Here is a 12,813-nt window from a genome sequence, read left to right as displayed (position 1 = left end):
CAGCGAGAGCGAGTGGTCGGCCGGGCCGTAAATCACAATCACCTTCCACTCTTGGAGAGTTGCGCGGTGGCGCACGTGAGCCGACAGGAAGAAACGACCGGCATCCCACGCCACCACCTTGAAGCAAACTAGGTTGATGCCTAGCAGCATGCCTCCCGAGTGCCCGACCGCCGGCATCCAATGCCAAACAAAGCGCTCCAGCGGATCAACAGCTAGCAGGTCCCGATAATTGAAATCGGCCTTAATAGTTTCCTGCAGGCCAAACCATATATAAGGTAATGCACGGATGATGCATATCCTGCATGCCTGGATTCAAATTTCAAACTCATGGTAGTTATCTGCTTGTTTTTTTTTCCAAAGGGATAAATAACTGCTTGTTGTTAGTCCTTAATTAACGCAAGACATGCCATACTTACACAATTACAAGAGGCAATTACAATTACACTGCGCGCCATGGTAAATACTGGAATCCGTAAATACTAGCAAGGAGTATCCAATGCGCGCATGCAGCTCTGGCATCGATCACTCGGAGCTTGGAGGCCCAGGAGGGAAGCCAGCTGAGCCACCATGCCCCCCCGTGAACCCTTGCCCTTCCTCGCCGAAGCTCCCGGCACCCTGGTCCACGTCCGCCCCGCCTTGCTGCCACGCCGGTTCCCACGCCGGAACATGCCAGGCCGGCATCATCGGTGCCGCCGGCTGCCCCATCGGCGGATAGTAGTACGGCAGCCCAGCGGCGGGGCCCCCACCGGCCGCACCAACCCCTCCGGCGGCAAACCCGAGGGCTGCGCTGCCGGGCTCCTCCTTGGCCTCCTCGCGCGGCACAATGTCGACGAGGAAGTCGAAGACGTCGGTGCGCGCGATGGCAGCGGCGACGTCGTTGCGCTGCAGTGTGCGGCGCTTGTTCTCCTCGGCGTGCAGCCAGGAGCGGATGGTGAGCTCGAGGATGAAGAGCTCGCAGGCCTTGGCGAAGAGCACGGGCGCCTCCGCGGAGATCATGCGCACGTCCTCGTCGGCCTTCATGATCTTCTTGATACGCGCCAGCGGCAGCTGGTGGTTCTTGAAGTCGGACGCCGATGCGCGCTCCGCCTCCTGCCGCTGGTACGCCCAGAACGCCTGCAGCTGGGCCTGCTGCTGCTGGAGCAGGTGGTGGTGTGGCACCGGCGGCGGCCCAGGCACGCCCGGCACCGGGGCTCCGGACGCACCGGTTGCCGGGGGCTGGGTGGTGTAGGGCAGCTGGTGGTTCTCCATTGCTATCTAGCTTGCGATCTGCAAGCTAGCTAGGGCGATGTATAGCTGCATGGAGAAAATCAAGATCGCATAAGTAACAATGAATGATCTGTGCACCATCCCGTAAGTAACAATGGCTACGTAGTTCAAAATATATACTTGCAAAGCGTAGATGATGCGACGCTTGCAAAGAGATCGATCAAGATGTCAAAGAATGGCGAGAACCATCAGATCGAGGGTATATACAGTAGAGAAACAAGATGTTAGCCATTCGGAGGAGGATGAGGTGATCAGGTGGATAATCTTCATTATAAAGTTTGGTACTATCTAGGATGTGGCGGATCAAGAGAGATGAGGAATCGAGACTAGCCATATATAGGCGGCGAAGTGCAAACAAGGGGGCCTACTTATCTCTTGCTTGTCGTGCACATGCATATTTCTGCATGTGAACAATCTCTCACAAAATGGACTAGTTCAAAATAAAATAGGTCACACACTCATCACAGGTGGTGTGTTCAGCATGATCGGCGGCGTTAGGATCTTACTATCAGAGTAATAAACCTGCATGCAGGTAAAACATGAAGGCTGGAGAAGTGATGGATCAAAACAAAGAGCAGAACTACAACGATCGATCATCGATCATCGATGGTCTACTAGCCAAAAGCCAAAACGATAACGAGAAGAGAGTCTGCTTCGGTTTCATCCAGGGCAGAAGAGAAAGAAGCAGTACTAATTACAGTCGCAGGCGACACTAAGCTCTGCATGTCTGCATGCATAGGACGGCAAAGATGGAGAACGACTTGAAACTTAAGCTGGCACAAAGCGAACCATCATAAAACACCAGACCTGGGCTTTGCAGATCAGACGACCCCCCCTGAGTGAGCTTGAGTTCTTTCTGGTTCAGATTTCAAGGGGAGGGAAGGCGGTCAAGGCTCCTGCTGCCCGGCGCAAGCGGGTCAGATGCTTCAGCACACACGGTAATCTGAAGCAGCAGGACACGCCCTCGCGGCCATTGCCAAGCTAGAGAGAGGGCTGGATGAAAATGGCCAGCTCTCGGTCCAACGAAGCTGAAAAAGATCACGCAGTAGACGGAGAAGACCCTGGGATCCGGGATATCTGAAGCTCGCGCGTCATTTTCAGCTGCTTGGAAACTAGCTAGCTGAAAGGAATTATCCGGTGCTCTTATGCAGTTTACGGTGAAACACCGCCCTGTGAAGTCAGTATATCAGTCTGAATTCTTCTTTCTGTTACTGAATGTCAGTCTGTATTCTGAATATTATGCTGCAAAAATAGAAGCTCTTTTTTTGCGGGGTGCAAAAATAGAAGCTAGTACTATGGTATAGCTAAATTACAGCACCTAGATATGGTGTTCACGGAATGATGGCAAAAAATAGGATTCGTGTCCTGTGAATTTTCTTTGAGTTGTGTACGTTCCTGATCATAGCTGGTCAAAGGGATTTTCCTGACAATATTTTTCACATGCACTCTCCAGTGAAGACTTAGAAGGTACGTATATCTTGTTGTGATTTGTTTTCGGCGTGTTACGTGAGGATAAGAAAAGATGGAGAGGATATCCGGGAGTGCGGGCATTCGTGGCCAGGCTTGGTCTTTTCGGATTTCGGCATTATCCATTCTGGAAGTTTGGTAGCCTCTCAAAACTGTTCGCTCGGATTGGGGGCAGATCGGCTGGGTCGCCGATCCCATCTGCTCAAATTGGCACGAGCTGCAGTCTCCAGGCACGCGCATGTGCATTTCGGGGATCTTCAGTTAACGTAACCATGAGTGGCGTCAGAAATATCTCAATAGTGATGGCGACGCCATGGGTGGTCTCAACAAATGGATCTTCTATTCTAAAAAAAAAACAAATGGATCTTCTCAGGCTCTCGCTGGTTCTCAGCCTGTGTTGGCAGCCAGGTCGTACATGCATTTCCTCTGAATAATTGGAGAACTATCTCTGGTTTATTTAATAGAACAAGGCAGTTTCGCTGCTTCTTATTCTTGCCTCTCGGTTGGGGAAAAGAAGATCGATCTTGCTAAATCTCAGTCGATAGAGACTTGATTATGTCTCAGTCAATGCTATATTCGTAAGATATTGCATTGAGGTCTGTGCAAAAATTTCCCTTTTTGTGTCATTTGACTGAGATCTAGCCACGCTAAATTCAGTTTTGGCAAATACGATTTGTTGGCAATTGTTCCCCTCTCACTTCACATGTGACTCAGGAAAAGATTAGGGTTTCCGTCTTCCTCGCCAACGCCACCTCCGGTGGCCCTATGAGCACCCCCCCCCCCCCCCCCCCGGGTTTGGTAGGAGGGATCATGTCCTTGCATTAGGTAGGTTTAGTGTCTTGTTCAATGCGTCTAGTGTCGGGGGACGGCGCAGTGGAGGTGTGTCTATGTCAAATCTTCTTTGACCTAGTCGGCGATGGACTTTGGTGAATCTACTTTGGATTCAGCTAGCCCATGTTTTCGTTGATTTGTTTGCATGGATGGCCTTTCGATCTACACTTCTCATCCTCAATGGTGGTTGTTTTTCTAGTGCGCTGGTCCTTTGGAGACACGGTGATTTCCTGATTGTCTACTACAACAAGATTTTCCTGGCTCTGGTGAGGGAAAGCGATGGCGACGGTTTACCTTTGGCTCGCTCCAGTGCTTGTATTTGTCTCTAGATGGTCCAAGGATCTAGTTATGATTTTTGTTACTTTTGGGGATCTTTGTACTGCTATTGCAAATTATTAATAGACCGGAGGACTTTTCGAAAAAGAAGAGCTAGTGTGATGTCACGAGGAAAACTACTTTGATGAGAAAACTGAGAATCCAACGGTGGACTCTACTCTTCCATTTTGTATAATTTCTGATTTCTTATTTTGTCAGAAGGGGGGTATTTTCCTCCATAATTCTAGTTTTCTTTAGGGTGTGTTTGCTTGCAGAACGGGGCGAATGTAGTGTGATGATTCCATTCCCTTTGAATGGGATGATTTCAATCATATATCTAATTGTTAAATCTTGTAGAGATGAAATTGATGAATTTTTTTTCCACCTCTTGTAAAGGAATGGTGAGATTATCTCTCACAAGCCTTTTGTATGTTTAGCACAATGGAAGTCTTATGCTCCACATCACATTTTTAAGTCATTTTGCAGTCTTTTAAGTAAAGTAGTGACACATTTTTACCTTTTGATCAGTATGATAGTTAGTAATTAGAAGCATACAAAAGTTTGAATTGCAATCTCATGCTATTGAAAAAGACCCATTTTTTGTCCTTCAATGGTTCATGCATGATTTTGTCATAACTGGATGCTATTTGTTCCTGATGTGTTATTGCCATGATAAAAGTATACATTACAAAGAAAATATTCCCATAATAAACTCCATTTTTTTAAAAAAAATGCTAGTCAATAGGTTTTACAAAGCAAAGTGAGTAGAACTAAATCGTAATAAGTAAATAAACAAAATTGTTGAGACGACATCAATGCGACCGTGACACGGTAGTGAAAGAATTGATAATTTAGATTGCGACTCAAACGATTTTGGAGCAAATGGTTCGAGTGGACTTTTGTGTCATTTTAGGCAGAAATAGTGCTTCTTCCTAGCTCAAAGCGTCTTTTCAAGTTAGAACAATAATAGTTACTATGACTATCAAAATTTATGTGTTTAAACTAATTAGTTGACGTGGCAATCACAATATTTGTCTCTTAACTTTGATGCCCCATTCTTGTTAGGGCTAGGTCTTGCCGGATTTGTTGGTCTTTCCGGATCTTGGCAGTTGATGTGTCTATCTAGCATTTTGATCGGCTCTTGGTTTTCCCAACTCTCTGGAACAACATCAAAAGATTACAAGCCCTACACTACATGGGGTGAAGCCCCAATCAATGTTCCTTCAATGACTACTATATCTCGTTGCTAGTGGTGAGTGACTATTGTGGTCTTCATTGTCTAGTGTGTCAATGGCTCTTGCAGGTGTCTTGTTTCCCTTAGGTTGCCCGTAATGGAAGTATCATGCCTAGTATCATGCATGCCAACTAGGCAACCTTGATGAGATGGCGCAGAATTAAACAAAGAAAGAGAGGGTTGAGTATCATATTATGATACATTATCATAATAAATTCTATGTTACTATGTGTCATGCATGGCAACAAATAAGACCACTTAAGATATCAGTCTATAATACTATGCACTACGGATGTAGTATCATGCATATGATACTCACCACTACAACCAGCCTTACTACATGTTCATTGTAATTTTTAAGCTCCGATGGGGCCGACCTCTTAAAGGAAGGAGGCGACATGTATGGTTTCAATGTAAAAGTTTTAGGTAATTTTGTGTCTCGTTGCCCTTTGTTTTTACTAGCTATTGTTTTCCTTAGTAAATATCAGATATGAGAAGCCTTTTCTGTGTCCTTTTTGTATAAAAAAACTTTGCAGCCCTATTAATGTGTCTTGGCCTATGAAAAAGTAGGACAACAAAAGAGCTTGCATCTTTCTAGTCTTAGGGCAAGTTTCCTTAGCAACGATAATCATGACAAAGATGTAAAAGCAGATTATAACAAATAGAAGTGTCGGTTTTGCTTTTAAAAATGGTTATTTTCTTCTTTTTGTTACCTCCACTACACATTTGACATTGCTATATAGAGAAAATCACATGGGCAGAACACAACTTGAAGTTGCATTCGCATAATAAGTTAGATGGTATTAACTCCCATAGCATGCTATGTGCTCAAAATATTTTGAATTCATTCTTATTACTACCTATGGTATTGTTGCATAACTTTGTGTTGCCTCAAGTACTTATTTATTTGTTGAAACACTTAATAATGTCAACTATTCCCTTATTTTTCATAATACAACGTGCTTCAGTTTTTTCCATATTACAACATGTATTAGGAGATCAAGGTGCACCGAGGCAACGCATACATGGGCATCAATGACCCTAGAGGTTCCATAAGCCAATGAAAGAAGCATAAATGATCACTCTTAATTTCTCCTTGGTAACTGATACCACAAGTTTGTTTAAGTTTAGCACCCCTCATAAGTATCACCAAAGCAAAAGCCACTAAGCAACATCCGTAAAATGCTAACACCACTAAAGTGATAAACAAAAAAACAGAAACCAATAGTTCAACAAAACTACTAACTGAAAGTAAGATAACCAGTGAAATAGCTAGACAAGCTAAAAAATATGTGCTCTTTTTTGAACTTTAAGGAGAACTATAAAGCTCTTCTTATTGTGCACGTCAATATTCCATATCTCTATCATAAACAAACTCTTTCTATTGGATAAAGGCTTAAGTTAGAAAACAAAGATCTCAACTTAAACCTACTTTATAGGGGTTAACTTCGCTAAATTGTGAGCTATCTAATCAAGTAGTGTTATGTATACAATTTTAATAGCCAAAATGGTAGTATATATGTTGTTTCCACTCGGGACTCGAATTAGCGACACACATGCAATGCAATATAAAATTAATAGCATTACAATCAAGTGATGAGTGGATTTTATGCATACTTTTTAGAGTATATTTTAGTGCCAAAATCCCTCATACCATATCCACCTATCACTTATTCATGTCCCCAATGCATAGTTTTTGGTATTTACTCGTCTTACCAAGTCCATTGCACAATTTTTATTTTTATTAGTTTTCCTTTGTTTTGTGGTCTTTGTAGGTGGGTTGGCATGTTCATGGACTTGGGACATTAAAATAACCAAATTGGGGATCCAACCGGAGAAGTTCCAGACACCAGATTAAGGCCATGTGGAGTATTTGATGTTTTGACATTTGTTAAATTGTCCAAATTGAGGACCGAAGGCCGCATTGGGCTTTTCCTTAGTGAAAGTGTTTTATATCGACTAGAGGGGGTGAATAGGAGATTTTTACAAATTCGTCACTGAGGAAATACTGCTTGAGGAATTTGCTAAGTGACGAACTACAAGCAGCGGAATAAGTACTCACATGCATGCATAACAAGACAGTAGTGTAGTCATCATGATGAAATGAAACATACACAGAGCACAGGTAGCGTGTAAACAGGATAAGGAGGCAGAAGACAAGATGACAAATAGGATTGAGGAAATTAAGAAAGTCTTCAGTCAAAGTCTTCAAACAGTAACGATCAATTTCTTCAACACATGAGCAATGAAATGAAAGGGTTTAAGAAATACAACTAGTAGCTCGGTGAAGACAATGATTTGGTAGACCAGTTCCAACTGTTGTGATAGATGTACGTCTGATTGGAGCAGCTTGGTATTTAAACCAAAGGACACACAGTCCTTACTGTATTGTCCTTGAGCCAAAGTCACGCATACCTCGCCCAATCACTCGTGGTAAGTCTTCAGGTGACTTCCAAACCTTCACAGACTTGTGTTGAGGCATATGTCTCTCGATGTGGTTTTGGTGATTGATGACAACGTGTTTGCAGACTAATCATGTGCTTTCAGCATTTCAGAGATTCATCCTTGGCACGAGACGATTTCTTCCCCTCGGAGTGTCATTCAAGACGGTGTAGCTCTTTCGTTTCTCTTTCGATGGACTAGTTGCATAGAGGGCACCGTACTACCAAGAGGGGGTTCGCTGTGGTATTGCTTGGGTGGAATCAACATGTACACATCCGCTTCTCACCCTCCGAGCCCTTCCGCTTCGATGGAGAGATCTTTTCTCTACTTATGTGTCTTGTCTGGGTCCCAGCGGTAGTACCGTAGTACCCAGCGGTAGTACCGCTGAGAGGTCACAAGCGGCAGTACCACTCCGCAGCGGTAGTACCGCCGGTGTCTCCGCAACAGTACTACCGCTAGGTTGCCAGGTTCCTACCGCCTCGACTCGAGGGCTCTTTTTCTCGTGTCGGGTTGTGCGGCACTAGTTGCGGCAGTAGAGGCGGTAGTACCACTTCTCAGCGGTAGTACCGCTAGTTGGAACGGCAGTACTGCTGGCTCAGCGGTAGTACCGCCCACCCAAGCAGTACTACCGCCCTCTGTGGGGTTGTTTAGTGGGGCAACGGTTGGATTGTTGCCCCCACTATAAAAGGGGGTCCCCTTCTTCCCTGTTGACTCACCTCTTCCCCCTCAAGCTCCATCAATGCTCCAGGCTCCATTTTCGCCCGATCTATCTCTCTAGCCAATCAAACTTGTTGATTTGCTCGGGAGTGGTTGAGAAGGCCCCGATCTACACTTCCACCAAGAGATTTTTGATTCCCCCACCTATCCCTAGCGGATCTTGTTACTCTTGGGTGTTTGAGCACCCTAGACGGTTGAGGTCACCACGGAGCCATAGTCCATTGTGGTGAAGCTTCGTGGTATTGTTGGGAGCCTCCGATTAAGTTGTGGAGATTGCCCCAACCTTGTTTGTAAAGGTCTGGTCGCCGCCTTCAAGGGAACCAATAGTGGAATCACGGCATCTCGCATTGTGTGAGGGCGTGAGGAGAATACGGTGTCCCTAGTGGCTTCTTGGGGAGCATTGTGCCTCCACACCGCTCTAACGGAGACGTACTTCCCCTCAAAAAGAAGGAACTTCGGTAACACATCCTCGTCTTCACCGGATCCACTCTTGGTTATATCTTACCTTTACGTGTGCAAGCTCTTTAGTGTTACTTCTCTTGCTTGCTTGTTTGTTTGTTGTTGTTGCATCATATAGGTTGCTCACCTAGTTGCACATCTAGACAACCTACTTTGATGCAAAGTTTAATTTGGTAAAGAAAAGTTAAAAATTGTTAGTTGCCTATTCACCCCCCCTCTAGTCAACCGTATCGATCCTTTCAATAGGTATCAGAGCCTCGTCTCTTTATTAAGGACTTTACCATCCGAAGAATATGGTTGATACCGTAGACGGTGTGGAGGAACACTTTGGTGTAAATCCGATCTCGTCTACGGACGATGGGGGAACCTTGGTCTCTCGTGAGGAGTTCAATGTGGCCTTGGAGACATTGAAAACCTCCATGACGACCGAGGTTGAAAGCATGTTTACTAAATTCCTTGAAGGGCTTAAACTATCCACCGCACCGTTGAAAGTGGGTAATCCCACCGACAAGGTGACGGATGCTATCTCCGACAAAGGGGAAGCTAGTAGTGAAAAGGCTCCTTCCTCTAGTGGTAAGAATGGCACCGGCATCTTTGCTCATGTGGAACCACCACTTGTTTATGGTGGACCGGTTCCTTCCACTCATTTGAATCATGCCGGTCCTCCCCCTAAGATTGTGAAAAATGAAGACTTTGATTCTTGGGTTTACCGCTTTAAGCGTCATTTAAATCATGTGAACACTAATCTTTGGAGAATCATTGAAGAAGGTTTCCATCCGCATGATCCAAGCAACTTCACTCCTCGAGAAGCCGCGGATAATCAATTCAATGAGAATGCTCTCTTCATCATTCAAGATGCAATTCCACCCAAAGATCTACCTCATCTTCGGCCCTTCGCCTTGGCCAAAGACGCATGGCTTTGTGTTGTCTCACTCTACCGGGGAAGCGCAAGCATTCAACGCTCCAACTATGAAGTGGTGCAAGATGAAGCCGATGAGTTTGCAATGAAAGAAGATGAAGAACCTTGTGAGCTTTATCGAAGAGAAACCAAACTCGTGGTCTCACTCCGAGATCACGGGAGCAAGGACACGGATGACAATTGGATCAAGCGCAAATTCCTCAAGGCAATGATGCCCTACCACAAGGCCATGTCCTCCGTCATTCGTCAAAGGCCGGACTTCCACGCTTTAACCTCAAGCGAAGTGCTGGATGAGTTTGTGGCCATGAACATCTTGGACAAGACCGCCGATAATGCGGTGCTCCGTTCTCAAAGGGCAAAGAAGCCCAACCTTGCTTTGAAGGCCAAGGTTTGCATTGAAGAAGAAGAAGAGGAAGAAGAGGAGAGCAACCCCGAAGATACAAAGTATGCATATCATGAACACATGGCACTTGCTTCAAGGCAATTTTGGAGCAAGAAGAACTCAAGGCCAAACTTTAACAAAAACAACTCAAGTGGCACGAAGAGCAAGCACCGTGTAAGGACTTGCTACAATTGTGGCAATGTGAGTCATTTTGTTGCGGAGTGCCAGTATGAGAAGAGGGAAGACAATGGTGGCAAACTCATCCGAAAGGACAAGGCCAAGTCGTTCCCCAACAAGAGCAACTTCACCAAGAAGACTCCTCCCAAGGCATTGGTGGTACAAGAAGAGTACAATGAGGATGATGACGATGATGAAGATGGTGAGTCGGTTGCCATGGCCTCAGTTGCCATTGCGACGACTCCACGGGTGTCTCTCTTCGACTCACCCAATGAGAGCATCACTGCCAAGTGCCTCATGGCAAAAGCCACCAACAAGGTAACCCCCAACATCAAAACTACCATCATTAATCATCCTTCTTCGACAGATAGCATTGATGAACATGAGGGAGCTAATGTGGAGGTGAATGAGTTTGAAGCCTTTATGGGCAAACTTAAGGGTAAATCCAAGAAGCACTTTGTTGCTCTCTTGGAACAACTTGGTGAAGCCAATGACATGATCAAGGCTCACGAAGATACCATCTCTAAGATGGAAGGGCATAGTCGTGACTATGCCGATGAGATTTCGAATCTTTCCAATGCTCTTGAGGAAGAGCGTGGTCTTCGTTTGGCTCTTGAGGAGTCACACAACGTTGATCATGCTAAGTTAAAGAAAGATTTTGATCATGTTCTCATTGTTTCTCGTGTGCTAAACTCCGAGAAGGCCGAACTTGAGGTTGATCTAGCTAGACTCAAAGAGGAGTTTGATCTACTTGACAAGGCTCACAAGGTCTTGAAGGGTGCTCATGCTAGCCTCAAAGAGTCTCATGATCAACTTCAAGTAAAGCTAACCAAGGAAAAATCCACTTTTCCTCGTATGATGTTAATTGATAATGCAAATGCTACTAACCCGTGTTGTGAGCATGTGCATCTTGTTGAGGAGAACTCTAAGCTAAAGGTGCAACTTGATAAAGGTCTTGCAACTTGCATACAAGGCAAGAAGAACCTCAACGATCTCTTGACCAACCAAAAGGGAGTTGTGGCCAAGGAAGGGGTTGGGTACGTGCCTGAGTCCAAGAACAAGAAGAAGAATGACAAGACCAAACGACCTCCGCCTCTCATGCAAACCTTTGTGAAGGAGGGAGAGAGTGCTTCCAAGGAGAAGAAGAACAATGCGAAGGGTGGCGGTGTCAAAAAGGGCAATGCCACCCCTTCCATCAAAGCTGACTACTTTAATCCTTCTTATGTGTTATGTTGTGCTAGTGATGGGCATGTCTATGCCAAATTTGTTGGTTCTCCTCATGAGTACATTGAATGGTATTTGGGTTCCAAAGACCCTTGTTACTAACATCAAAGGACCCATTACAAAATGGGTACCTAAAACCAAGCATTGATCTCTTGTAGGTGTTTGCTTCCGGTGGGGGATCATGGTTGGTCGATAGCGGAGCTACAAATCATATGACCGGAAGCAAGGACTTGGTGGTGGACGTGCACAAGATTCCATCTATGCTCACCAATGTCGAGTGGGGTGACGCCTCATCTTCTAAGGTATTGGGACTTGGCAAGGTAGTCATCTCTCATGATCTCACGATCGAGAAGGTCATGCTTGTTGAGTCCCTTGCGTACAATTTACTTTCCGTTCGTCAACTTGCAATCATGGGGTTTTGCCACTTTCTTTGATATCGATACAGTGGCCCTCTTGTGGAGCAAGACTCTTAAAGTAGCCTTTGTTGGGCATGTCGAGAATGGTCTATATGTGATTAACTTTTCGGAGCGACCCACTAAGACCGCGACATACCTAATGGCTAAAGTTGATGTGGGATGGCTTTGGCATCGCCGTCTAGCCCATGTCAATATGAGATCTTTGCAAAGTCTTCTCAAGGGGGACCATGTCCGTGGACTAACGAACATTAGTTTTGCTAAATATCATGCTTGCAGTGCTTGTATCAAAGGAAAGCTACATGAGAAGGCTCACCCTCCCACAACTATCATTTACTCAAAGAGGCCTTTGAAGCTCCTTCACTTGGATCTCTTTGGGCCTCCATCCTTCGGTAGTCTTGGGGGTAGGAAGTATTGCTTGGTTATTGTGGATGACTACTCAAGATACACTTGGGTGTATTTCTTCAAGAGGAAGAGCGAGACCCAACAAACCGTCATTGACTTTGCAAATGAATCACAACGTCAACACAATGCAAAGATCTTGACAATAAGAAGTGACAACGTCACCGAGTTCAAGAACTACACCTTGGATGAGTTTCTTAGTGATGAGGGGATTAAGCATCAATATTCCGCACCTTACACCCCTCAACAAAACGGTGTTGCGGAGAGGAAGAACCGGACGTTGATGGATGCGGCAAGGACCATGATGGCGGAGTTCAAGGCTCCATACAACTTTTGGGCCGAAGACATCAACACCGCGTGTCATGCATCCAATCGGCTCTACCTCCGCAAGGGCTTGAACAAGACTCCATATGATATACTCACCGGTAACAAGCCCAACCTCAAGTACTTTCGGGTGTTCGGGTGTAAGTGTTTCATTCTCAAGAAAGGTGTTCGGTTGTCTAAATTTGAGGCTAGAGCTTATGAGGGCATATTTGTTGGTTATTCTACACACTCTCATGCTTAC

The 12,813-nt window shown here is 45.2% G+C and overlaps 1 protein-coding gene across 2 annotated transcripts; it reads right to left on the bottom strand.

Moving 5' to 3' along the window:
* Positions 1 to 311: 311 nt before the first annotated feature.
* LOC125552267 (nuclear transcription factor Y subunit C-2-like) lies at positions 312 to 2,382 on the bottom strand. 2 transcript variants are annotated; one of them, XM_087518663.1, is made up of 2 exons: positions 2,074 to 2,382; positions 312 to 1,293 (listed from the first exon to the last, which is right to left on the bottom strand). In XM_087518663.1, the coding sequence occupies exon 2, from the start codon at positions 1,246 to 1,248 to the stop codon at positions 523 to 525; it is 726 nt and encodes a 241-aa protein (XP_087374789.1). In that variant the 5' UTR covers positions 1,249 to 1,293; positions 2,074 to 2,382; the 3' UTR covers positions 312 to 522. The 2 variants fall into 2 exon arrangements, with proteins under 2 accessions (XP_087374789.1, XP_087374790.1); XM_087518664.1 differs by lacking the exon at positions 2,074 to 2,382 and adding an exon at positions 1,387 to 2,060.
* Between the last annotated feature and the right edge of the window lie 10,431 nt (positions 2,383 to 12,813).

Source organism: Triticum urartu, chromosome 4A (genome assembly GCF_056163025.1).
Source record: "Triticum urartu cultivar PI428250 chromosome 4A, HENAU_Tu73, whole genome shotgun sequence".
NCBI classification, from domain to species: Eukaryota; Viridiplantae; Streptophyta; class Magnoliopsida; order Poales; family Poaceae; genus Triticum; species Triticum urartu.
This window is presented reverse-complemented; position numbering and strand designations above follow the sequence as displayed.

What these genes read in the sequence shown, in the direction of transcription:
- LOC125552267 (XM_087518663.1), bottom strand. Translation starts at nt 1,248, where the DNA reads ATGGAGAACCACCAGCTGCCCTACACCACCCAGCCCCCGGCAACCGGT.